Genomic DNA, 26,845 nt, shown 5'->3' with positions numbered 1-26,845 from the left:
ATCGCCAAAGGAAAGCGAGGTGATTAAGAACCAGACAAGTTCTTGGGCATCGCCTGTCGTTTTAGTAAAAAGAGAGACAACACACTACAGTCCTGTGTGGACTACAGATGGCTAAACCGAGTTACTAAATGTGACGTTTATTCCTTGATGTGCACTGATGATGCCTTGGACCATCTACGCCACACCTAATTTTTCATCTCGAGATATATCAAACCAGGATACTGGCAGATCGAAGTAGATGAGTGTAAACATGAAAAAACAGTGTTTCGACTCCTGACGGACTATATGAATTCGGAATCCTTCCGTTTGATCTGTGTCCTGCACCTGCTAAATTTCAGAAGATGATGGACACCCTAAAGAAATGTGCTGCCTGGGTACTCCACAGGAAACGCCCCTAGCTCCATTTGTCCTTAGCTACGCTGGTTCTAGGAGTTATAGGGTGACGGCACTCTTTGTATAGGGTGGAGGTGACCGCCACCTGGCATTGACCTCAACTCCTCTTCCCAGTGGCCTCCAAGATTGTGCAATGCGGCTTGTCTTGGAGCAGCTTTGGAGCAGTTTCACTCATTTGTAGCATGGATGTAGCAGCTTTAATGGAATGTAGCAGATTGGAGCAAGAGGACCACTGTGTCCTCACTGAGGTGGCAGACGTGCTTGGTTTACTTGGACGATATTGTGGTATTTTCATGACGAGTTGACGAACGGCTCAAGGATGTACTCATTGCAATTTCCAACGCCAACCTCCCCATCAAGCCGGAAAAGTGTCATTTTAGCTTTCAGGAGCTCAAGTTTCTTAGACACATGGTCAGCCCCCAGGGAATTCAGCCAGACCCCGAGGAGCTAACCGTCGTCACGGAGTTTCCACGTCCTACAGACAAGAAGGCTCCTCATTTCGTTGAAGGCTTCTCAATGATCATGGAACCACTAACGAGACTCACACACCAATACATACCCTTCGAGTAGACGGAAGAACAACAGGAATCGTTTGCAAAACTGCATAGGCAACTACAAATGGCCCCTGTCCTCGGCCATTTTGATATACAAGCTGATGCAGAAGTCCACACAGATGCCAGCAATGTGGGTGTGGGAGCTATGTATTCTCGCTCAATGGCAAGGCGGTGCAGCATGAGTAGTGGCTTACGCGAGCTGCACTCTCACAAAGGCAAAGGTTAACTACTCCTCAACTGAAAAGGAGTGTTTGGCAGTCGTTTGGGCCATCAGTAAGTTCGGACTTTCCCTTTATGGTAGGCCCATTTCGAGCAGTAAGTGACCACCACTCACTCTGTTGGCTTTGCAATCTATGCTCATTGTAGCCTCTGCCTTCAGGAGTACGACGTCACTGCAGTGCACCAATCCGGACAGAATCACAGCGACGCTGTCTGCCTCTTCCGTGCACCCATTTCATTGACGCTATTGGCAATGAGTCAACCAGTCAGATTGTTCTGTTGGGTTTTGGTTTTGGAAGCAACTTCCTGTTGAAACCGATCGTTCTTGTCTCCCTTAAGTTTGCCCTCTCTTGAGTGTTGCTCAGAGCCCTGATGTTTTGTGGTCCTCTCGAGCTCAACCCTTCTCTTCGACTACTGTGTTGGTAATTGCCAACAATACACAGACGCAGTTAGCTTCGAAGTGGCTGCAAGCACACATGAAATGCTTTCAGCATGGACCTGCAAATTACACGGCGATGAGTCTTGGTCCTGCCACCTCAGTGGTCATCCCACAAAAACTACCCAAGTGCAAATGGGGCATGTGGTGGCTTGTTTAAGTGCAAGCTGTAATTTAAGTATCCATCCAAGTGGGGGTTGAGGTCGGATTTGTTTTGGCCACTCATGGAACCCAAAAATGTTTGCAGAAGACCCTGCCCTAGAAGAAAGACCAGGCGGTGCAGCCATCTTTAGTTAAGCATCGCATGCCTGTGGCCACTCGATCAAAAGATTGAGTGTCATGCATGCTTTCCTGTCGAACGCGTATCGCACCAAGAGGTCTTTCACGTTCTTGAAGCAGAGTGGTGATCTGCTCTTGCCAATAACAAACGGCCCCAGTTTTCATGAAGAGTGCTAATTTGGGCTAGTTGGTTGAACATTGACATACTGAATAAACAGCACAGGCACAGCTTCTCATAGTCATGTTTCTGTGCTGTTTATTCAGTATGTAGAGTTCTCATGAGCCATCCATATCAGAGCGAGAAGAAATGAGACACACAATCTGCTTTATTTTTCCTCCACAGCATGTACAGCCCTTTAGATTTGATGTCTTGTTTGACTGCATCTGCCAAAACACTTTTGTTTCGAATAATCGATGGTGCGAGAAGTGATCGCACCCCTTTTAGGAGAAGTGCATTTGCATGGGTGCAGTGCAGCATTCGATATATTAAATGTGGTGGTGAATGGGAGTTCAATACAGGCGTAGTACCGTGCTATACTTTTGCGCAGGATTTCCAAGGGAATGTTACAACTGTTCGATATAGACAATAATTAGAAATATCTGAGATTGACTTATTTACACAATGGCTCAACGCCTAATTGGGGAAATGGGTAAGGGAGCTGAATATGGCTCAATACAGACGCTTCACATGTGAGGCCCCTCAGTAACTAAAATCTCTCTGATGTTAGCCTATGGTTGAACCCAGTCCTGAAGTGATGTTGCCTACTTAGGTCAGTCCCAGAATGTCTGGGGTCCTTCACATTCCCACATGAGGTAATGGACATTTCAAGTAGTTTCCCTTGGGCATGCATAGCATTTCACTTGTAGAGGTGATTGCGGTTGGTTTGGGTCATTGTGTTGCCGCTACTACTGGCACAAGGCACAGGGATTGAATGAAGATGCAAGAAGGAAGGTTCATGTTAGGTTTTCTGCAATCTGTAACTGAGTGCATCAGAATTTGGTAACAGCAGGCTGAAAGAAAGTGAAGTAGAAAGCTGCAGTGTTCAATGCAAAAGCAGCACGGTTTACAGTAAAATGCAGTAAAATGTGTGCTGAACAAACATGTTGTTTCAACTCCTGACGTCGTCGTTCACTATTAAGCAGACTCATGGTATAGAGTAGGAACCCATGATAACGAAATACCGCAACAACGAAACATTTTCATAACCCCAGCGAATGCCTATAGGATTCAATGCATTTCGTACCTCTCGGCAAAGAAATGTCGCTGTACTGCAATCCCGCATCAACGAAATTTGCGGGAACTCCACATATTGCATAAGGCTAGCAGGCTCCAAAATGTGCTCAAATGCAATTGTTTTGCACTAAAATTGCATAAAATACCACCACATTACACTTGTGTGGGCGCCGCCTTTTTTGTTCACAAAAACAACCAAGCGCCGGAAGCGATCAGTGCGCTGGAAACACGTCATGGCCGCCATCTTGTTTGTTGATAGCTCGTTTCAAGCGGCACCATGAACGGCACGCACATTGCTACCGACATGTGACGATGGTGTTTGCACACCTACTAGGCGAGATCGTAGATCGTTGTTCAAAACGTGCGTTCAGTTTGCGTTCCCCGTGGCTGACGACTCGGCGAGGCCTAGGTCAATCGCGTGAGGCGAAACTAAACGCAAACTGGACATGTGTTTCGAACAACAATCCCCGATCGCGGCAGTGCACTGCGTAATGTGCGCCTCGGTGAGAAAAATGCAGCAAAAACAAAGAAATCCACGTCCCATCTACATGGAATTGTTTATGGCGCTTGAGATGGCAGTCGCGGCATACGGATTGTCATGCATCGGGCCATGAATGAGTGATCGCACGGGAATACGCATCCCTTGCTTCAAGAACACTGGTTTTGGTGGCACCCAACAGGCATCATATGCGGATTCGGTGCTGGACGTAGATTTGCGCGAAAGGGCCATTATCTCAATCGTTTGCCTTGGCATACACGAGATAGTACAATGACTTTTGCGATTGGCACTGGATGCGTCGGCACCTATGGGCAAGAGCGTGCGCTAGAGAAGTGCTGCTGCATGCGCTGTTGCTCTGCGTCCGGTGCCGAGTAACGCAAAGTCTCGCAAAGTGATCACATCTTCAAAAGCAATTGACCGAGAATACTGCACTACGGCAGTACTGCCACTGCTGGTAGACGCATGCGGCACACTTTGTACTGTCGGCAATGCAGTTCTATATCCTTGAGCAAAGCTAGCAAAGTAGGCTAATGGAATTTGGACAGTAATGTTTTGTTCTGTGCTGCCAGGTAATGGACATTTCAAGTAGTTTCCCTAGAGCATGCATAGCATTTCACTTGTAGAGGTGATTGCGGGTGGTTTGGGTCATTGTGTTGCCGCTACTACTGGCACAAGGCACAGGGATTGAATGAAGATGCAAGAAGGAAGGTTCATGTTAGGTTTTCTGAAATCTGTAACTGAGTGCATCAGAATTTGGTAACAGCAGGCTGAAAGAAAGTGAAGTAGAAAGCTGCAGTGTTCAATGCAAAAGCAGCACGGTTTACATTGTTATAAATATGCAGTAAAATGTGTGCTGAACAAAGTGCCGAGTAACGCAAAGTCTCGCAAAGTGATCACATCTTCAAAAGCAATTGACCGAGAATACTGCACTATGGCAGTACTGCCACTGCTGGTCGACGCATGCGGCACACTTTGTACTGTCGGCAATGCAGTTCTATATTCTTGAGCAAAGCTTGCAAAGTAGGCTAATGGAATTTGGACAGTAATGTTTTGTTCTGTGATGCATTACCTATCTGTGCTGTCTTTTCACAACAACGAAATTCTTGCGAAAGCGAATTTTTTCGCGTTCCCCGCCGATTTCGTTATTGCAAGGTTCAACTGTATTACCATAACTGAAGTGATGAAAGTACCAAGAAAACTTGCACATATTCTAAAAGGGTCCTTAAACACCTTTCTATGCAGTCATAGAATGGCTTCACTATTGAAATCTGTTGCCTCACGAATCTTCTGCAGTAAAAATGTTCTGAATTCTTCAAGTAATAGAGAGCTCCACAATGACTACAATGTGCTATTGAAAGAAGCCATTATCCGTAATGCAACAAGCAACATTCTTTGCCTTGCATTAGTAAGCAGAAAAAAAATTAACCGACGATTACAATACTCCCTAATGCAAATTTGAGTCCAGCTCTATACATGTTTTTATTTTGAGATATATTGGCTGGCATGGAAAATCTGTCTCCTGCGGCACACTGCAAGCGGAGCGAAGTGTGCCGTGATTGCCTCGCTAATTGGGGGATCGCAAAAGGCAGTGTGCAGTAACGCACGGCCGCGATTCACAGCAGCTGCCGCAGACAGATTTCCACTCATGCAGCGCTTTGTTTGCATATATGGTACTGGTCAATGTGCTCGTTGCATGCCATCGGTCAACTGACGACAGTGCGCTACTCTGACGCTATGTCGTAGTGGTCATCGCCACGTAGCTCGTCTTGCACAGCACCACGCTTTTCTTCTCAAGCTTTCGCCATATCTTCCTCCTCCACTCTCGTTCTCATGCTTTTTTTTGTTATTGCCACTTTTCATCCTCCTTTTGTACTCCACCCTCACTCTTTTATCCTTTGCTGTGCTTGTTCGCTCAGTTACACCGAGGGAGGATGCCGATGGGACACCGCCACCACGAAACAAAGGAATGGATGCTTAAGAGCTGCACTCTAAAATTGTACAAAATGCCTTTTATGAATAACAGTAAAAATAAGAACTGCTTTCAAGCATTAGTTACCAGGTGACAAACTTCTTCATTGTTTCATCACAGTTTCTTCTTCACTGCTTTTAGGCTTCCTCCATTCCTGAGAGCATGTTAGATTCTATCTATAAGCAAGTATAATATTGTCGCAGCCTAGTAGGAGACGGGAAAGCCGGCGTAGAGGACGTGTAAAAGCACTTTTATGAGAGCAGTCAACGCGACATCGTTGTCGTCTCTGTTTTTCCACTCGCGCGCCACTTCAGCATCGTTCTCATCGCCTGGCACATACCCGCGGCGACCATATAGGATGTGGCATTTGCCCCCCCTGTGAAAAAAAAGGCATCGTCCCGATGCACCAACCGCCGAAGGCTGTGCACAGGCGGTGCAAAGTTGAGGTCACGAGGAAATGTAGGGCTTCATACGAAGCACGTGCACAACCTCGGGCAGATGCCGCCAGCGTTTGGAGCAGTTATGGCTGTCGGGGACAACTTCATAATTCACATCGCTGATGCGGCGCAGAACTGTGTACAGGCCGAAGTATCTTCGCAGGAGCTTCTCAGACAGCCCCCGCCGACGAATTGGAGTCCAGACCCACACCTGGTCACCGACGTTGTATGTGACGGGTCTGTGCCGAAGATTGTAGTGTCGGGCATCGTATTCCTGTCGTTCTTGGATTCGCAAACACGCAAGCTGCCTGGCTTCCTCTGCGCGTTGCGTGAACTCCTCGGCACCAGTCTCGTCGTCACCGCACTCGTGTGGCAGCATTGCGTCCAACATTGTTGTCACTTCGTGTCCGTAAACGAGGTTGAAAGGCGTCACGCGTGTTGTCTCTTGGCGAGCCGTGTTATACGCAAATGTAATGTATGGTAAAATCTCGTCCCAGTTCTTGTGGTCGACGTCGATGTACATACTCATCATGTCTGCCAGTGTCTTATTCATACGTTCTGTCAGCCCATTGGTTTGGGGATGATAAGCCGTGGTCTTTCGGTGAGTGGTACCACTTAGTCGCAACACGGTATCCAGAAGCGCAGCCGTGAACGAAGATCCCCTGTCTGTTATGACCACTGCGGGAGCGCCATGCCTTAGGACGACGGCTTCGACGAAAAATCGCGCTGCTTCGGCTGCTGTTCCACGTTGGATAGCACCTGTTTCGGCGTATCGCGTAAGATAATCTGTGACGACGATTATCCATCTATTTCCGGCAGTAGACAGTGGAAACGGACTTAAAAGGTCCATGCCAATTTGTTCGAACGGCGCTTGCGGTATCTGAACAGGATGCAGCAGTCCAGCTGGCTTGCCAGGTAGGGCTTTGCGGCGCTGGCAATCTAGGCATGTCTGTGTGTAACGTTTCACGATCGACGCAAGGCTTGGCCAACAGTACTTTAGCCTAATTCTTGCCAATGTGCGGGTGTATCCCAAGTGACCAGCGGTCTGCTCGTTGTGACAGGCATGTAGGACTTCGTCGCGAAGAGATGCGGGAATGATGAGTAGGTAGCTGCTGCCATTAGGTGAAAAGTTCTTTTTATAGAGAACGTCGTGGCGTAAGCAAAACGAAGGCAGCCCTCTCGCGAATAACCTCGGCACGCTGCTTGTTTTTCCCTCTAGCCCTCTCGCGAATAACCTCGGCACGCTGCTTGTTTTTTCCCTCTAAGTAATTGAAAAGAGGAACCAGTTCTGCGTCCTCGCGTTGGTGGCGTGAAACGTTGACAGTATCTAGCACGCTTAGAAAACCCGCGTCATCATCGTCGTGGACTGCAGTCTCAACAGGAGACCGAGAGAGGCAGTCGGCGTCGGTGTGTCGTTTCCCCGATTTGTACACAACTGTGAAGTCGAACTCTTGGAGCCGAAGACTCCAGCGCGCAAGCCGACCAGCTGGATCTTTTAAATTAGTCAGCCAGCAAAGTGCATGATGATCACTGACAACGGTGAAACTCCGACCATACAAATATGGCCGAAATTTCAGGACGGCCCACACCAGAGCGAGACATTCTTTTTCTGTAGTGGAGTAGTTAGCCTCCGTCCTTGATAGCGTCCTGCTGGCGTAAGCAATCACTCTTTCGGTGCCGTCCTGCCGCTGTACAAGCACTGCGCCGAGGCCGACATTACTAGCGTCGGTACGAAGAATCGTAGGAGCGTCTTCACCAAAGTGTGCGAGGACGGGAGGCGCCTGCAGCCGTTGCCGTAGGTCATCAAAAGCCCGTTGCTGGTCTTCACCCCACACAAAGGAGACATCTTCTCTGGTAAAATGGGTCAATGGCCATGCGATGCGCGATAATTCCGCAATAAACCGTCGGTAGTAGGCGCAAACGCCCAGAAAACGTCGCACGGCCTTTTTATCTGATGGCGTTGGGAAATTAGCAACGGCAGATATTTTATCAGGGTCAGGTCGGACACCTTCACGACTAACAACGTGACCGAGAAATTGAAGTTCTTCAAAGCCAAAATGGCACTTTTCAGGTTTTAAAGTTAGAACAGCTGAGCGTATTGCTTCAAAGACCATCTTTAGTCTCCGTAAGTGTTCCTCAAACGTTACGGAGAAAACAATCACGTCGTCGAGGTAGACCAGACAGGTTTGCCATTTGAGGCCTGAGAGTACAGTGTCCATTAGTCGTTGAAACGTTGCCGGCGCAGAGCACAAACCGAAGGGGAGCAGCTGAAATTCATAAAGTTCGTCGGGCGTAACAAAAGCGGTCTTCTCACGGTCTCTCTCATCAACTTCTATTTGCCAGTAGCCGCTTTTCAAATCCATCGACGAAAAGTAACGTGCGTTTCGTAGCCTGTCCAGTGAATCGTCGATACGCGGTAGCGGATAAACGTCTTTCTTTGTGATCAGGTTGAGTTTTCGGTAGTCGACGCAGAAGCGCAGGCTACCATCCTTCTTTTTCACCAATACGACAGGCGATGCCCAAGGACTCTTAGATGGCCGAATAACGCCATCGTCAAGCATCGTATTCACTTGTGTCTGGATTGCCTCGCGCTCTTTCGGTGCTACACGATAAGGATTCTGCCGAATTGGTCTGGCGTCGACTTCGGTGACAATACGGTGCTTAGTGAGCGGCGTCTGGCTAACTCGTGACGTGGATGAGAAGCAGTTCTTAAACTCATCGATGAGCACAAGAAGGCTGCTGCGTTCGACGGGTGATAAGGTGGGACTGATATCGACCACAGGGGCAGGCACAGCCACAGTGAACGTCGCGTGCTCCACTGAGAGGCAGTCCTGTATTGATGTAAATTCGTCGAAGTAAGCAACAGCCGTGCCTTTAACAATGTGTCGACGTTCCCTGGTAAAATTCGTCAGCAGGAGTTCAGCACGTCCGTCGTGTACGTTAATTACGGCCCTGGCGATGGAAACGCCTTGACTCAGTACCAGTCCGTCGATGTGTTCAGCGACGCCAGTCCCAGTGTTCAAGTTGTCGCAGATTACAGGCACGAGGGAACAGCTTCGCGATGGAAGCGCGTCGTCGTCGGCGGCGATACGTAAGCGGGGTCGCTGGTGTTCCGCGGGGTCGACGTCGTCTGAACTCGTAGAAAATGTGACGACGAGGTCACGGACATTAATCACTGCACCATACTCTCTCAAAAAATCCATCCCCAATATAATTTCTTTACAACACTCAAAGAGAATGACGAGGGTGGCGACGAAGGTTGCGCCGGCAATTACTATTCTGGCTGTGCATTTTCCAATCGGCGTCATCAACTGGCCACCGGCAGTTCTGATGTTGGGCCCGGTCCACGGCGTCTTCACTTTTCGCAGCCTGTCGGCCAGCTTTTGACTGATTATCGAAAAATGCGAACCAGTATCGACGAGAGCGGCCACTTGGTGGCCGTCAATGCAAACGACAAGATCGGCGCTGACGGCGTCGGTTACAGGAGGTGTGGTTGGAGTCGTTGGAGTTGTAGAGTCGTCGATCGTCTGAGATGGGGGCTCTTGGATAGCTAGCCGGTCTGCAACCTCACCCCCGGAGGTCGCTGCGTCTAGTTTCCCCAGCGCGGGCTAGGGGACCTGCCCCTAGAGGCGTCAGAAAAATTGCGACGGGTCGGTGGGGTGTAACGAGCCGGAGATGGGGAACGCGATAGAGGCGTCGTTGAACCTTCTGGCCGAAAGTTTGTAGAATTTCCGTCGCGGCTACGTGCAGCATCAGACGCAGGGTAATTGCAGCTGGAAAATCTTGGATACCCAGCCGCGCGGTAATGGCACGCGCGGTAAACATGTCCTGCTTCGCCGCAATGAAAGCATAACGGCCGGTGGTCAGCGGTGCGCCACAAATCGGTCTTTCGAAGCAGGTAGCCGGCAGAGGATTCACTGTAGAAACGAGGCGCAGCGATCGACTGGCGGCGATACGGCATAGTTGGCGGCGGCTGTCACTGTCGAAAATAGGGCGTCGGGGGTGGCGGTGATGGCTGCGTCGTAGTGGTCGACGGTGTCAGCAGCATCGAAGTGGCAGGAGGTGGACGGCAGACAGCTTCCGCGTAGGTCCATCGTCGCGGCACCGCCTGCTAGTCGGGCGACGAAAAGGCCTCTCGAACTTCCTCCCGAACGATATCAGCGACAGAAGCCACCGCTGGTGCCATGGGAGAGATACCGAGCTGCCGGATCTCCTCTCGCACAATCTCTCGGATGACTTCACGTAGAGACGTGCTGCAGCTCTCAGGTAGAATGGAAGCATTCACCGGCGAGCTCTTGAGATCATATTGGCGGTACCGTTGGGGTAGTGCCCGTTCTATAACGGTAGCCTCCTTGGTAAATTCGGCCACTGTCGTCGGTGGGTTCCTCACGAGCCCGGCAAACAGTTCCTCCTTCACTCCGCGCAAGAGATAGCGCAACTTCTTTTCTTCGGCCATCTCAGGGTCTGCTCTGCGGAAAAGGCGGGCCATATCTTCTGCAAACATGGCAATGCTCTCGTTTCGTTTTTGAATACGGGATTCGAGTAGCCGCTGCGCGTTGTCTCTTCTGTCGCTACTAGTGAACTTGTCTAGAAGCTGGGTGCGGAAAGCATCCCACGTGGTCAAATTTCTCTCCCGGTTCACAAACCACGTCCGCGCACTGTCTTGAAGCGCAAAATAGACATTAGACAGCTTTTGCTGGGAGCCCCAGTCATTATAACTGGCGACACGCTCAAATTGGTCAAGCCAATCTTGGACATCCTCAAAAGCGTCGCCGTGGAAACTTTCTGGTATCTTAGGATTCTGCAGCGTCACCTGCGATGGAGTTGCAGTAGCCATGGCGGAAGTACGCTGACGCGTTCCAGCAGGGTCCTGCAAAGGGTTGAACTCGAGCGTCAGGCCTAGCAGGCGGCGACTGTACCGCTGAACAGGAGTTTCGATGAACGAAGGTGATTCCGCTTTCGAGGTATGGCTCCGCGAAGGGGTGCCGAGCATGAGGCAATCCTATCCCGCACCTCCACCAGTGTCGCAGCCTAGTAGGAGACGGGAAAGCCAACGTAGAGGAGGTGCAAAAGCACTTTTATGAGGGCAGTCAACGCGACATCGTTGTCGTCTCTGTTTTTCCACTCGTGCGCCACTTCAGCGTCCTTCTCATCGCCTGGCACATACCCACGGCGACCATATAGGATGTGGCAATATAGATACAATTGAACATGCTCTCAGGAATGGAGAAAGCCTAAAAGCAGTGAAGAAGAAACTAGGAATTGGCAACAATCAGATGTATGCGTTAAGAGACAAAGCCAGCAATATCATTACTAATATGGATGAGATAGTTCAAGTGGCTGAGGTGTTCTATAGAGATTTATACAGTACCAGTGGCACCCACGACGATAATGGAAGAGAGAATAGTCTAGAGGAATTTGAAATCCCACAGGTAACGCCGGAAGAAGCAAAGAAAGCCTTGGGAGCTATGCAAAGGGGGAAGGCAGCTGGGGAGGATCAGGTAACAGCAGATTTGTTGAAGGATGGTGGGCAGATTGTTCTAGAGAAACTGGCCACCCTGAATATGCAATGCCTCATTACCTCGAGCGTACCGGAATCTTGGAAGAACGCTAACATAATCCTCATCCATAAGAAAGGGGACGCCAAAGCCTTGAAAAATTATAGACCGATCAGCTTACTGTCCGTTGTCTACAAAGTATTTACTAAGGTAATTGCAAATAGAAACAGGAACACCTTAGACTTCCATCAACCAAAGGACCAGGCAGGATTCCGTAAAGGCTACTCAACAACAGACCATATTCACACTATCAATCAGGTGATAGAAAAATGTGCAGAATATAACCAACCTTGATATATAGCTTTCATTGATTACGAGAAAGTGTTTGATTCAGTCAAAACCTCAGTAGTCATGGAGGCATTGCGGAATCAGGGTGTAGACGAGCCGTATGTAAAAATACAGAAAGATATCTATAGCGGCTCCACAGCCACCGTAGTCCTCCATAAAGAAAGCAACAAAATCCCAATAAAGAAAGGCGTCAGGCAGAGAGATACAATATCTCCAATGCTATTCACGGCGTGTTTACAGGAGGTATTCAGAGACCTGGATTGGGAAGAATTGGGGATAAGAGTTAATGGAGAATATCATAGTAACTTGCGATTCGCTGATGATATTGCCTTGCTTAGTAACTCAGGGGACCAACTGCAATGCATGCTCGCTGACCTGGAGAGGCAAAGCCGAAGGGTGGGTCTAAAAATTAATCTGCAGAAAACTAAAGTAATGTTTAACAGTCTCAGAAGAGAACAGCAGTTTACGAAAGGTAGTGAGGCACTGGAAGGGTTAAGGGAATACATCTACTTAGGACAGATAGTGACTGCGGATCCGGATCATGAGATTGAAATAATCAGAAGAATAAGAATGGGCTGGGGCGCATTTGGCAGGCATTCTCAGATCATGAACAGCAGGTTGCCATTATCCCTCAAGAGAAAAGTTTATAACAGCTGTGTCTTACGAGTACTCACGTACGGGGCAGAAACCTGGAGGCTTACGAAAAGGGTTCTACTTAAATTGAGGACGACGCAACGAGCTATGGAAAGAAGAATGATGGGTGTAACGTTAAGGGATAAGAAAAGAGCAGATTGGGTGAGGGAACAAACGTGAGTTATTGACATCTTAGTTGAAATCAAGAAAAAGAAATGCGCATGGGCAGTACATGTAATGAGGAGGGAAGATAACCGATGGTCATTAAGGGTTACGGACTGGATTCCAAGGGAAGGGAAGCGTAGCAGGAGGCTGCACAAAGTTAGGTGGGTGGATGAGATTAAGAAGTTTGCAGGGACGACATTGCCACAATTAGTACATGACCGGGGTTGTTGGAGAAGTATGAGAGAGGCCTTTGCCCTGCAGTGGGCGTAACCAGGCTGATGCTGATGATGATGATGATGATGACAAACTACATAGAAATTTTTCAGTCTACTTCATAATATCTAACTATTCAAAATGGGAGATTAGTCACATTGTAGTGCAACCTTTATCATCGCAAGTACTCATCCACCATAATCATCAGTGCTGCACATCTGCCTGTGGCACCAGTCACTAGGCGCACTTTCATTCTGGACCGGGCTGGTTGCTGCAGCCGCTGCTCCGCTTTAGAAATAAATGTAGGGACAATGCCATGGCTTGCAAGCCACCATCACATCCTCCTACAGTTAAAACTCGATCTAACAAAACCTGATCTTACGAATTTCCTGACTTAACGAAGAAATTTCCATTCCCTGGTATGTACCCATAAGGTTCAATGTTGTCATCAACCCAAATTAACGAAACTAGCTTGTATTAAACCAGATTCAATGAAGCTTTTCCAGAAATACATGAGTAAAAAAAGCAGATTTTTTTCTAATTTTCATGCGGATGGGTTTTTCTTTGAGCGTGCACTCTAACGCTATCGCGTTTAAACATTGAGGCACCCTTGTCGCGGCCCTAGCTTTATTTTGACAAGGCTGCATGCCACGCCCTTGCATGGACCAACTGACTCAGCAGTCGCTAGCATTCTACGTACCAGACGGCGCTAGGGACGGCGGTAGTTGGGCCGTCCTCACATACTTTTTACATGCGCAGGCGTGGGTTAGAGGCAAATACAATGCCATGGCACCTTTTGGGTGTTGCTATGTTACAATGTTAGATTTTGAAGGACCCAAAAATCCCTTACTTGATTTTACAAACTTCTTTATTTAACTAAATAATTCGAGTGTGGTCATCACTTTGTTAAATCGAGTTTCAACTGTATAACATATTACCAGAGTTTTGACATATGTGTAAGTGATGAAAAATACTATACAGAAAGGTGTCCACAGGTTTACAAAAAACTAAATGCAGCGAAGAAAAAGTACTTTGCACCAGGAGTGCTGAGAGTTATGTACAAACATCAGCCCTATCTCTAGTGGGTGTTAGGAATACAGGCATACATAACATAAAACTAATTATGCAAGTGTAAAACTTCAAAGTATGTGCTACTGAGAATGCCTCCAAAGTAAGTATAGTACATGTAATTTACTTCTTCAAGAAGGCTTAATTCGTGCTTTTCTAACCATGGTTTGATGCTTGGCTTTAATTTCACACTTTTGTAATTGCTTTAAATGCCCTTCTGCGAGCTACCATATAAGCTGATACTTTTATTTTGCATCAGCAAGTTGCTCTTACACATAAGGCACTTGTTGCAAAAGACCAGAATACCACCGGCAGGTTCCACACCCCATAAAGAACCATGTATATATGGTAAATGTAACATATGCCAACAGCACCATGAAGCCCTTTTCTGCCAGTGAAGCAATGACGCAGGCACACACGTTCAACTTTTATACACAGCAGCCAAAATACATGAGAAAGAGACATGCTGTGTTGCAACTGGGCACTGGCGAAACAACTGTGTGCAAATGTTCAAGAAGCAAGGTCATGGCTTTTCCTAGGCAACATAATCACAAAGTTCTCACTGTGTTTAAAAGCAACTTGTTGGATTGAAACTGAAGGATGTTTGCATAAGTATGCATGTGAACAAGGGTGAGTGAACACAAAAATTACCATAAGAATCTTGGTGGCTCTCAGTGTCTTTTAGTGCCGCAAATATGTTTACATGGGCACAACGCGACATTGAAATAAGTTCATAGCCTCTGTAACATCATGAAAATGAGCAAATGTAATTGGCTGGAGCATCTATGTACAGTCAACAACAAATTATTTGGACACAAATAATTCGGACATGCTTGTTTATTTGGATAGCTCCGTGGCACTGCCATGAGTCCCATAGACAGTGTATAAGGACAAACAAAATCTCAGGCCCTTGCAGCAAGTTGTGCAGTGATTTGGACTTGGATTGCATGACCGTATGCTAAGTATGGCCATCGAGTAAATCAGAAACAGCGATATTTTTACTTTGAGATGTTGCCGGCATGGTTGCCGGCATGGTCATCGGTCATGGTGCCAGCGCTCTGTGTAACTGAAACAAGTGAAGCCTAGTCAATCTTGTAGTCGCCAATAAGAATTCAGTGCATTCATAGACAGTATTTTTGTCTATCTGTAGCGACGGCATGACAATGGTTGAGATTCGTGCTGTGATTTTGTAGAAATGCTTTCTGCTTGATCCTATGCCCCTCTTATCATCTGCTGTTCATGGCAGGCTAATCCCGTCGGAGCATCACCCTGACCACTGACGAAGCGTGAAAAGTGTGAAAAGGAATAGCATAAAAATCATTGCAAGAAATTCATGGCCACGGAATGTCTAAGCCAGAGGCAAGTGTTTGTGCAAACAGCAACACGCATTGATGAACTTGGGTCATATTTTTGAATGATCACTTTCGAAAGATACCTTTGTTTTCGTGATATTTCACATGACTAGCACCGGACGCATCGACGGGTGGCAGTGTTTCCGCACAGTAATAAAACAGTGTGCCGAGAATGACATCACTTGTAGAAAACAATGGTTCTTGCGCTAGTAATGTGAAAGATAGTGTGCTTGGCACTGTGCCAACAATGCCGTCGCTCTTAAACGCCAATGTGTACATGAGAAGGACCATTTTCAATCATGCGAAATTGAAGGTACCTATGAAAGTGATGATCTGAGAATATGGCACACTTTTTTTGGCCACTTGTGGAATAAGGTCACTTATTTTTGGGTGAATCCGGTATTTCGGACTCCCGATTAGTCGGACATTTTGGCAGTCTTCGTTGAGTTTGAATTATCGGTTGAAGACTGTATATGAATTCTCTACTAGTTGGACAGCAGTGCAACTCTCACGTAATTCTAGGGTTGCCAACGACTACGACTATAGTATATACTATATCTATGAAAACTAAAGCACTTTCTGCAGCAACCAAGGCAGCAACCAATGCATGCAATGTTTAATGCTGTGCTTTACGCAGCCCTCCACCTTTTTTGTGCACAATATTTTGCATGATTAGCATAAAGAAAGACTAATTCAGGAAACACAGAATAGTGCAGCCGTGCCACTTGCACAATGAGGGGCCGAAACTTTGTGGGATCCACTGAGCTCATGCAGAAATGAGTGCAACATTATTTGCCAGTTCATTCAGTGTGGTACACTTATCTGTTAAGAGCAATAAATGCTACAGTATTCAAAATTACCAGTCCAAAGCAGCTATTTCAACACTTAGTCAACGTATGAAAATGGCGAGACCAGCATGTTGGCATAATGGCCCATTTGGGGCGTGGTACATGTTGTAGCAAGGTCCCCACCTCGAGTGTAGTCAGTGTGCCAGAAGTCCTTGCTCTGGCCAGCTGTCTCCAAGTAGCTGGCCACATTGCTGCTCACTGACGTAGTCACCACCAATGTCAGGCCTACCCATATGGGCCCTGCAAACACAGTGCACATTGGTTCTGTACCAAAACTCAACTTCACAAATATGCCTTGACTGTCATTTCACCATATTCCTCATTCTTCCCTTATTATCATGGATTTTCAAACACCACAAACGAGACGCCTCACTGTTCGGAGGTCAATCTTCAGACATAGGTTTGAGTATGAGCAAATACAAAATAGAGTTTTCAAAGGGCCCCTGAAACGGTTCGGACAAATTTTGTAGGTCCGTAGGGTACAACTTAAGTTACTCATTCGCACCACAGTTTCTGTGAAGCGTCTCATATTAAGAGAGCTACAGATGATACAAGTTACCCTCCTCTACAGTCATGCATTTTCTCCTCAACTTGTTTGCCGAGTGATCAGGACTAAGCTCCGCCTTCACTGGCTCTGCGTCATAATGGTACATTGTGCTAAGTATGGCCATGGATGCTCTACGAATCATCGTAAAGCACCAGTGGGTTGCGTAGAAGCTGTTGTTTATGAGCTTCCAGTGTCCTGTGGGAAAAAATATATTGGACAGACAGGAAGGTGCCTTAATGACTTGTTACGAGAACATAGTCTAAACGTGAGAAATAAGTAATACGGTCATCTGTCAACTCACTGTCAGGAACGCGGCTGTGCGCCTGTGTATGGGTCCTGCCGGGTTCTTGCGAAGCACAAAGATAAAGATGAAGTTCAGTGTTTGACGGAAGCCCGTCTGGTCGGGATGAAACATGGTTAAAAGGTAAAAAACCCGGGGCACTTCGCCGACCAAATAAAGACTTAAAAGAAAACAAGACGTTTCGGCTCCCACACGGGAGCCTTGTTCACAGGTAAAATAAACGAAAGTGCTCGAGCAGCTCGCTTAAATAGTCTAGAACACGTGACGCAGGCAGCGCGCATACACTGACGGCAGATTGCCATCGCTCCTGTTCAGAGTGTGTGGCGTAGTCTGGATCATGAGGGACTCAAGATAAAGGCGTCGAGATAGCCCTTTTTCCCTGGCAAGGACACGTGCCTTCCCCCAGTCGATTGCGTGGCCGCTTGAAGTGGCATGCTCAGCCAAGGCACTGGATTTCACATTTTCTTTTTTGACGTCATAATTGTGCTGTTTAAGACGCCTTTCAAAGTCACCAGTTTCGCCAATGTACACGTAGTCGCAATCCACGCATGGGACAACGTACACAACACCTGGGAATTTCTCTTTTGGTAATTTGTCCTTAACATTGACGAGTGATTGCCGTAGTTTCTGGTTAGGAATGTGTGCCACTTGAACATTGTATGAACGCAGAATACGGCTTAGAGCTTCACTCGTGGACGGAATATAGGGTATTCCGGCGCGCTTTTGACTAGAGGCAGCATGGGGTAACTGCGGACGTGCCATTTGTCGTTCGACAGCATTCAAGAAAGAGCACGGGTAACCACAGGCTGATAGTTCCCGCCGTACCACACTTACGTCGGCTGCGTAGTCTTCTTGCCTCGTGCAGATTTTCTCCGGATTTTCTCCCAGGTGTTGTGTACGTTGTCCCATGCGCGGATTGCGACTACGTGTACATTGGCGAAACTGGTGACTTTGAAAGGCGTCTTAAACAGCACAATTATGACGTCAAAAAAGAAAATGTGAAATCCAGTGCCTTGGCTGAGCATGCCACTTCAAGCGGCCACGCAATCGACTGGGGGAAGGCACGTGTCCTTGCCAGGGAAAAAGGGCTATCTCGACGCCTTTATCTTGAGTCCCTCATGATCCAGACTACGCCACACACTCTGAACAGGAGCGATGGCAATCTGCCGTCAGTGTATGCGCGCTGCCTGCGTCACGTGTTCTAGACTATTTAAGCGAGCTGCTCGAGCACTTTCGTTTATTTTACCTGTGAACAAGGCTCCCGTGTGGGAGCCGAAACGTCTTGTTTTCTTTTAAGTCTTTATTTGGTCGGCGAAGTGCCCCGGGTTTTTTACCTTTTAACCAAGATAAAGATGTGCGAGAGATTATTGAGGCTCAGGCTATACGTCGGGATAGTGATACCTGTGTTAGTGCCGCTTCGGTTGACTTGTTAGATAAGGAGACAGCTTTTTTGGATGCTTAAAATTTGGAGGAGGAGGTGCCACTGTGGTGTCGTCTCCTTTCTGTCCTTGTTCGCTGACGCTAAATATGCTTTCCAAGTATGCTTTCCAAATGCTTAAAATTACATCAGTGTTATCAGCCAGAACTATTTGCATGCCTGTGTATTCAGATGGAGTGCCACAAGCTTCGCTGAATCAGCTACGAATGCGTGCGACTCCCTTGCAGTATTGCCCGGCTTCAGATGCCCAGGCCATTGCCGTTCTTCCGAGTACTTTCCCAAAAATGCCAGCTTCATCGACGAAGCCATAAACCCTTCTTCCACTGCAACTTGAGCATGAGCTACCTGTGTGGTTCTTCAGTGGTTATGAAAGCATGGCAGGCATGCGCACCTGGTGCAGGTGTTATCAGCCAGAACTATTTGCACGCCTGTGTCTTCAAATGGAGCGTCACAAGCTTCGCAAAATCTCCTGGGCATGTGCATGACTCCCTTGCAGCATTGCCCAGCTAGCACTAACTAGCATTCCCTACAAGCTCTTAGAACATATAATCTACTCAAGTTTTGTTTAACTTCCTCAAGTCTGATGCATTTTTTATGGCTAAGCAGCACGGGTTGTGAATTCACTTTCATGTGAAATGCAAGTATAATTTGTTTTACTAATGAACTCTACACTGCTCTTGACAATGGGAGTTTCAATCATTGCATATTCGTAAATTTTCAAAAATCACCTGATCTTGTACGTCACCCACTACTATGTTTATAATTAAGCAAATGGAACACTGATCCCAATATCATTGCCTGGATTGAAAACTTTCTAACAGAACGCAATTGGTGACAGCTAAGTATTTTGATTCTCTTTCTTGTCCAGTTACCTTGGGTATGCCACAAGATTCTGTCGTTGGCCCTCTCCTATATTTAAGTTATATTAACGACCTGACTAATGTAGTTCCATAATCTATTAGGCTTTATGCTGATGCCTGCGTAATTTATTGCATACCTTCCACACTGATCTTACAGCACTTCAGTCTGACCTTAAAGCTTTCACTAACTGGTGCAATGCATGGCAGATGTGTTTAAATGCTAAAATGTGTAGCGTAATGAGAATCTTCCGAACATTACCCACCTCTTTATAACAATGATGGTTCTGTGCTAGATGAAGTAATCTCTCATAGGCATCTAGGAGTTCACGTAACTGTCAACCTTTCTTGATCAAAATCATGTTAACTACGTCATGAATAATGTTAATCACACATTCGGTTATTTACACCTCAACTTTTCAAGGACGTCATCGTCCCTTAAATTAGCATTATATAAAACAATTGCAGTGCTTAAAGTCAGGAGGGGCCAGGGGGGGGCCCAGCTCCGCCTCCATTTCTTCAGGAGGGGCTCGGTCCCCCCTTTGGCAGGTCAACTGTAGCACTGCGGCACCTATTCGACAACCACTGGAGGCGATTTTATTACTATTAGTGCCTTGTGCGGGGCAATTCTCACTCTCCAATTGTTCGATAAATTATTTAATCGCGATTATAATCGGTTGATGTCATCATCATCATCAGCAGCAGCAGCAGCAGCAGCAGCAGCAGCAGCAGCAGCAGCCTGGTTACGCCCACTGCAGGGCAAAGGCCTCTCCCATACTTCTCCAACAACCCCGGTCATGTACTAATTGTGGCAATGTCGTCCCTGCAAACTTCTTAATCTCATCCACCCACCTAACTTTGTGCAGCCTCCTGCTACGCTTCCCTTCCCTTGGAATCCAGTCCGTAACCCTTAATGACCATCGGTTATCTTCCCTCCTCATTACATGTCCTGCCCATGCCCATTTCTTTTTCTTGATTTCAACTAAGATGTCAATAACTCACGTTTGTTCCCTCACCCAATCTGCTCTTTTCTTATCCCTTAACGTTACACCCATCATTCTTCTTTCCATAGCTCGTTGCGTCGTCCTCAATTTAAGTAGAACCCTTTTCGTAAGCCTCTAGGTTTCTGCCCCGTACGTGAGTACTGGTAAGACACAGCTGTTATAAACTTTTCTCTTGAGGGATAATGGCAACTTGCTGTTCATGATCTGAGAATGCCTGCCAAACGCACCCCAGCCCATTCTTATTCTTCTGATTATTTCAACCTCATGATCCGGATCCGCGGTCACTACCTGTCCTAAGTAGATGTATTCCCTTAACACTTCCAGTACCTTGCTACCTATCGTAAACTGCTGTTCTCTTCCGAGACTGTTAAACATTACTTTAGTTTTCTGCAGATTAATTTTTAGACCCACCCTTCGGCTTTGCCTCTCCAGGTCAGTGAGCATGCATTGCAGTTGGTCTCCAGAGTTACTAAGCAAGGCAATATCATCAGCGAATCGCAAGTTACTAAGGTATTCTCCATTAACGCTTATCCCCAATTCTTCCCAATCCAGGTCTCTGAATACCTCCTGTAAACACGCTGTGAATAGCATTGGAGAGATCGTATTTCCCTGCCTGACGCCTTTCTTTATTGGGATTTTGTTGCTTTCTTTATGGAGGACTACGGTGGCTATGGAGCCGCTATAGATATCTTTCAGTATTTTTACATACGGCTCGTCTACACCCTGATTTCGTAATGCCTGCATGACTGCTGAGGTTTCGACAGAATCAAACGCTTTCTCGTAATCAATGAAAGCTATATATAAGGGTTGGTTATATTCTGCACATTTCTCTATCACCTGATTGATAGTGTGAATATGGTCTATTGTTGAGTAGCCTTTACGGAATCCTGCCTGGTCCTTAGCTTGACAGAAGTCTAAGGTGTTCCTGATTCTATTTGCGATTACCTTAGTAAATAGTTCGTAGGCAACTAACAGTAAGCTGATCGGTCTATAATTTTTCAAGTCATTGGCGTCCCCTTTCTTATGGATGAGGATTATGTTAGCGTTCTTCCAAGATTCCAGTACGCTCGAGGTCATGAGGCATTGCGTATACAGGGTGGCCAGTTTCTCTAGAACAATCTGCCCACCGTCCTTCAACAAATCTGCTGTTACCTGATCCTCCCCAGCTGCATTCCCCCTTTGCATAGCTCCTAAGGCTTTCTTTACTTCTTGTGGCATTACTTGTGGGATTTCAAATTTCTCAAGACTATTCTCTCTTCCATTATCGTCGTGGGTGCCACTGGTACTGTATAAATCTCTATAGAACTCCTCAGCCACTTGAACTATCTCATCCATATTAGTAACGATATTGCCAGCTTTGTCTCTTATTGCATACATCTGATTGCTGCCAATTCCTAGTTTCTTCTTCACTGCTTTTAGGCTTCCTCCGTTCCTGAGAGCATGTTCAATTCTATCCATATTATACTTCCTTATGTCAGCTGCCTTATGCTTGTTGATTAACTTCAAAAATTCTGCCAGTTCTATTCTAGCTGTAGGGTTAGAGGCTTTCATACATTGGCATTTCTTGATCATATCTTTCATCTCCTGCAATAGCTTACTAGTATCCTCTCTAACGGAGTTACGACCGACTTCTATTGCACACTCCTTAATGATGCCCACAAGATTGTTGTTCATTGCTTCTACACTAAGGTCCTCTTCCTGAGTTAAAGCCGAATACCTGTTCTGTAGCTTGATCTGGAATTCCTCTATTTTCCCTCTTACCGCTAACTCATTGATCAGCTTCTGATGTACCAGTTTATTCCATTCTCTCCTCAGGTCTAGGCTCATTCGAGTTCTTACCATCCTATGGTCACTGCAGTGCACCTTGCTTGTATGATGCCAGGATAAGCGCAGAGTATGAAGTCTATTTCATTTCTAGTCTTGCCGTTCAGGCTCCTCCACGTCCACTTTCGGCTATCCCGCTTGCAAAAAAGGTATTCATTATCCGCATATTATTCTATTCCGCAAACTCTACTAATAACTCTCCCCTGCCATTCCTAGTACCTATGCCATATTCCCCCACTGCCTTGTCTCCAGCCTGCTTCTTGCCTACCTTGGCATTGAAGTCGCCCATCAGTATAGTGTATTTTGTTTTCATTCTCCCCATCGCCGATTCCACATCTTCATAGAAGCTTTCGACTTCCTGGTCATCATGACTGGATGTAGGGGCGTAGACCTGTACAACCTTCATTTTGTACCTCTTATTAGTTTCACAACAAGACCTGCCACCCTCTCATTAATGCTATAGAATTCCTGTATGTTACCAGCTATAATCTTATTAATCAGGAATCCGACTCCTAGTTCTCGTCTCTCCGCTAAGCCCCGGCCTCTTCCTTTTGGCCTCCTAACTTCACTGAGCCCTATTATATCCTACTTACTGCCCCCTAATTTCTCCAATAGCACTGCTAGACTCGCCTCACTAGATAACGTTCTAGCGTTAAACGTTGCCAGGTTCATCTTCCAATGGCGACCTGTCCGGAGCCAGGGATTCTTAGCACCCTCTGCTGCGTCACAGGTCTGACTGCCGCCGTGGTCAGTTGCTTCGCAGCTGCTGGGGACTGAGGGTTGGGGTTTGACTGTTGTGTTCATATAGGAGGTTGTGGCCAAGTACTGCACCAGGGTGGCCAATCCTGCTCTGGTGAGGGAGTGCATTACCAATTCTGGTCACCGGGATCAGGCCACGCTCCAGACCTGTTTATGCAATTTTATCAACACGCATTTTTTTAATTTTATTTTATTTTAATCCAGTGGAAAATTGCGCGGCACCGGGATTCGAACCACGAACCTCTTGCACACGAGGCAAGTGTTCTACCTCTACGCCACCACTGGTTGATGTGGCATGAGCAAAAACAGGTATTGCCGTACTGCTGCACGCATTTCCCCGAGGCACTGCACATGATGGTCCCCACCCCTGTTCGAATAAGATACTTGGCACAGCATACTGTTTTATGAGCCACCTGAGTGTGAAGCTATCTGCTTGTGAATTAGTCAAGGTTCATCTTGGTTTCTTTAGGTTACTGCTTAATTTTCATTCATTTAATAGTAAATTATGAGTGCTATGTTATACCGAAGACACATGCATTTTGTCCACTTTTGTAGGCAAGTAGGTGCGAAACCATAAAATATGTTGTTGTAGTGTCTCAGGTTGTAAATGAAGTACCATATTTTCGCGATTCTAAGCACCCCCCGATTCTAACCACCCCCCTCTATTTTCGTGAAAAAGTTAGGAAAAAAGTTTGCAAGCGAATCTAAGCACCCCCCCCCCCCCCCGCCCCCCTATTTGTTAGGAAGTGCGCATAGCCAAGGCCGCCAAATGCGCTTGCCATTGCTCGGTGGACCTGCAGGCACGCGGTCGATGCTTCTGTTGGATGCGTTTCGCGGCCATCTGACCCCGGAGGTAAAGACAAAGCTTCGGAACATGAATAGCGATGTGGTTGTGATTCCGGGTGGCATGACGCCAGTGCTGCAACCCCTCGACGTTTCAGTCAACAAGCCCTTCAAAGCCAATCTCCGACAGAAGTACGAAGAGTGGGTGCGAAACCCTGACCGGAAGAAGACGCCGACGAGAAAGCTGCAGAAAGCGTCCCCATCAACCATCGCAAAGTGGATTTCGGACGCGTGGAACAGGGTCCAAGTGGACGTTGTGGTCAAATCACTTAAGAAGTGCTCGATCACAAACAACTTCGACGGAACGGAAGACGACCTGCTGTGGGATACCAAGAGCAGCGGTTCAAGCGGTGCGACGAACTCGAGTGGCAGTGATAGTGAGTGAGCATCCTACACAAGCGGTGGGTTCACTGTCTGCACCGATTTTCCTTTTGAATGTTTGCAAAATAAAATGTTATTTCTCGCACCCATCTCATCATGATGTTGCAGCGAAAGAGGGAGGGGGGGGGGGGGGTCATTCTAGATTTTTCGTATATAAGCACCCCACCTCACTTTGGGCATCGCGATCGTGAAAAAAAGGGGGTGCTTAGAATCGAGTAAATATGGTAAGTGAACTCATGTCCTGTGTTGTAGACAGACTTATTTTGAGCTCATATATCTCTCACCCTTTACCTCCCGATTTGCGTGTGAAGAACATGTCCAAAAAGCGAACTTTTTCTATGTGCTTGATTGAATTGCCACATAAATAAATCACTGAAATACACTCAGAATAATATATTAATATAATACAACACCTATAAAAATATACCATCCAAGTCAAGAAGTTCATATTAATAAACTAGAATTAGATCAAAACCATAGAGGGTGTTTGATTTTGTCAAATTATTACCACCTTTCTGGTGTATCATCGATGAGACTCACTTTGCAGCTTACTGACCTCTCTTTGTGTGGAAAAATATCCTGTTTATCAGTCAACAAGCTTTTTCATAATACACACTTGAAAAATGAACTTCTTAGTGAGCCAACTTATCTGTTATGACGGGTTAGTTTAACCACCGCCGTAAAGCTGACGGCCCTTTTTGTCGTACTAATTTGTATTCTGATTCAATTGTTATGCAGGCAGCCAAAATCACTTGGAAGGTTGCAAAATGTGCAAGACCACCACTGGAAGTGCACCACATAGCAAAAAAAAGTAGAGAAGGGAAAAAATAGGAGGCGGGGCTCGTGAAACAAATGTGATGCAGTCCCTCTGCTCTGGTATGAAAGAAATGTCGCTTGTGCAAGTTAGTCAAGGCAAAAGGAGAAAGCATTTATGTTGGCCGTCTGGCGGAGCTTGTCTCCTAACAGCATGGCACAGGAAATTTTTATTTCTCCTATCTCCTCTAACACTGAAACAAAAGAAAGAACTCGTGCACGAAGACACTCCCTAGATAGTGTTTTACAACTTTCAATGTAATAAGAAAAAATTTCCAACTGGGCCTGGTGAGATATGTGCGGTCCCGTAGTATCAATGAACTCTATGTGCATCTGGTGACACGCTGTTACCATATTTCATTACTGCCACTGTCATGGCACACCCTTTAACTGAAAACAGTTGTTTCCCATTTACGAGTTCTTCAATTGAATGGATGTCCAGTTGTGAACTGCATTGCATGCATTTATCAAATACAGTGAAAGCTCTATATAATAAACATGGACATACTGAAGTAAATACAAAATCTGGTTAGCCATAGTTTATTTCAATAAAGTATTCTCATGGTATAACAAAACAAAAATACAAAACCCAGCACGGTATTGATTAGAGCAAACGAAATTTTTGTTTGCCTATGGCTCAAAATATGTACCAATTAGGCTAGCAAAAATATCAAATAAGGTTGTTGACCAATTTTTCTGGCCTGAATGTTTATTCCGTATTTGGAAATGAGAAAATATTTGATATTATATTTCATTTGAAAATGTAATTATTAAGATACCCCTATATTAATGAATATCATGAAGCAATTTTTGGCTATCCATTCAACTTGATTACAGCGAGGTGTTACCGCTAGCACAAAGGAAAAAATGCAGTGTATGGAATGCAGCAATGATAACATAACATACAGTATAATAAAATGATTTTGACAAGACTACAACAATTTATTGATGAAGTTTGACACCTAAAAGCAACATGCCAGCATTGAGGGATAATAAAATTGGGGACTCTGTATTTATGTTGAACATCTGGAGGTCTTTAACAAGCAACCAATGGTACTTGAAGATTTTTTTAAATTCTGCCCTCATTGGAAAGCACGAAGGCACTCGGCATGATAAACCATCACACACTACTTGTTAAACTCGAATCATTTGGTATACCAGTCCCCCACTAAACTTTATTAGAGACAAGCTAATTAACGGAGTCCCACAGGGATCAATTTTAGGCCCACTTTTATTTTTGATGTTTAATAATGACCTACCCACTATTCTTGCTAAGACCAAGTGCATACTTTAAGCGGATGACATGACCTTCTTTATGTCCAGTAAATCAGTTGCCACAGTCCAGTCTGACCTTAACACCAACTTAAACAATATTACTTTAGGGTGCCAAAGTAATCATCTGCACATTTATCCCACTAAAACCACATTTATGGTGTTCTATTCCCAGCAAAATTCAATCAACGTCCCACCTTCTGTTCACATTGGTGATTACGCCATACAGGTTTCGAATGAAGCGTGGTTACTTGGCATCATCTTAGATACTGAACTAAAATTTCATGGACAAACCTGATCACTTGTGAAAAAGATTGCATTTGGCATCCACATTATCGTCAAGACAAGAACTTACTTTCCACCTCACATCGTACAATCTTTATATTTTGCTTATATTCATAGCCACCTTTCATATTGTGTATCGTCATGGGCCAATACGTATTCTACGCATACTGAACGTCTGCAGTGACTTCAGAACCAAGCTATGAGACCAATGACTTTCAGCCCATTTGATTTGTCCTGCAGGTCACTGTTCCCTAAACTTAACATTCTCCCGTTACAACAATTATTCTGTCAGAAACTATCCATAATTGCATATAGGCTCATCACACACGATATCTTCATTGAATGTATTGATCCTGAACACAACACTAACAAGAAC

The 26,845-nt window shown here is 46.0% G+C and overlaps 1 protein-coding gene across 7 annotated transcripts in view; it reads right to left on the bottom strand.

Moving 5' to 3' along the window:
• The window catches only part of LOC126539350 (protein YIPF1), an 81,168-nt gene that overhangs the window by 35,569 nt on the left and 18,754 nt on the right, over nt 1-26,845 (bottom strand). For all 7 annotated transcript variants that reach the window (XM_055075547.2, XM_055075546.2, XM_055075550.1 and 4 more), the window contains one exon: nt 16,269-16,385. In XM_055075547.2, the coding sequence (XP_054931522.1) occupies nt 16,269-16,385 (117 nt within the window). The remainder of the gene's footprint in view (nt 1-16,268; nt 16,386-26,845) is intronic.

The sequence above is a fragment of the Dermacentor andersoni genome, chromosome 11 (assembly GCF_023375885.2).
Source record: "Dermacentor andersoni chromosome 11, qqDerAnde1_hic_scaffold, whole genome shotgun sequence".
In the NCBI taxonomy this organism is placed as follows: Eukaryota; Metazoa; Arthropoda; class Arachnida; order Ixodida; family Ixodidae; genus Dermacentor; species Dermacentor andersoni.
The sequence above is the reverse complement of the archived record's forward strand: the minus strand, read 5'-3'. Positions and strand labels throughout refer to the sequence as shown.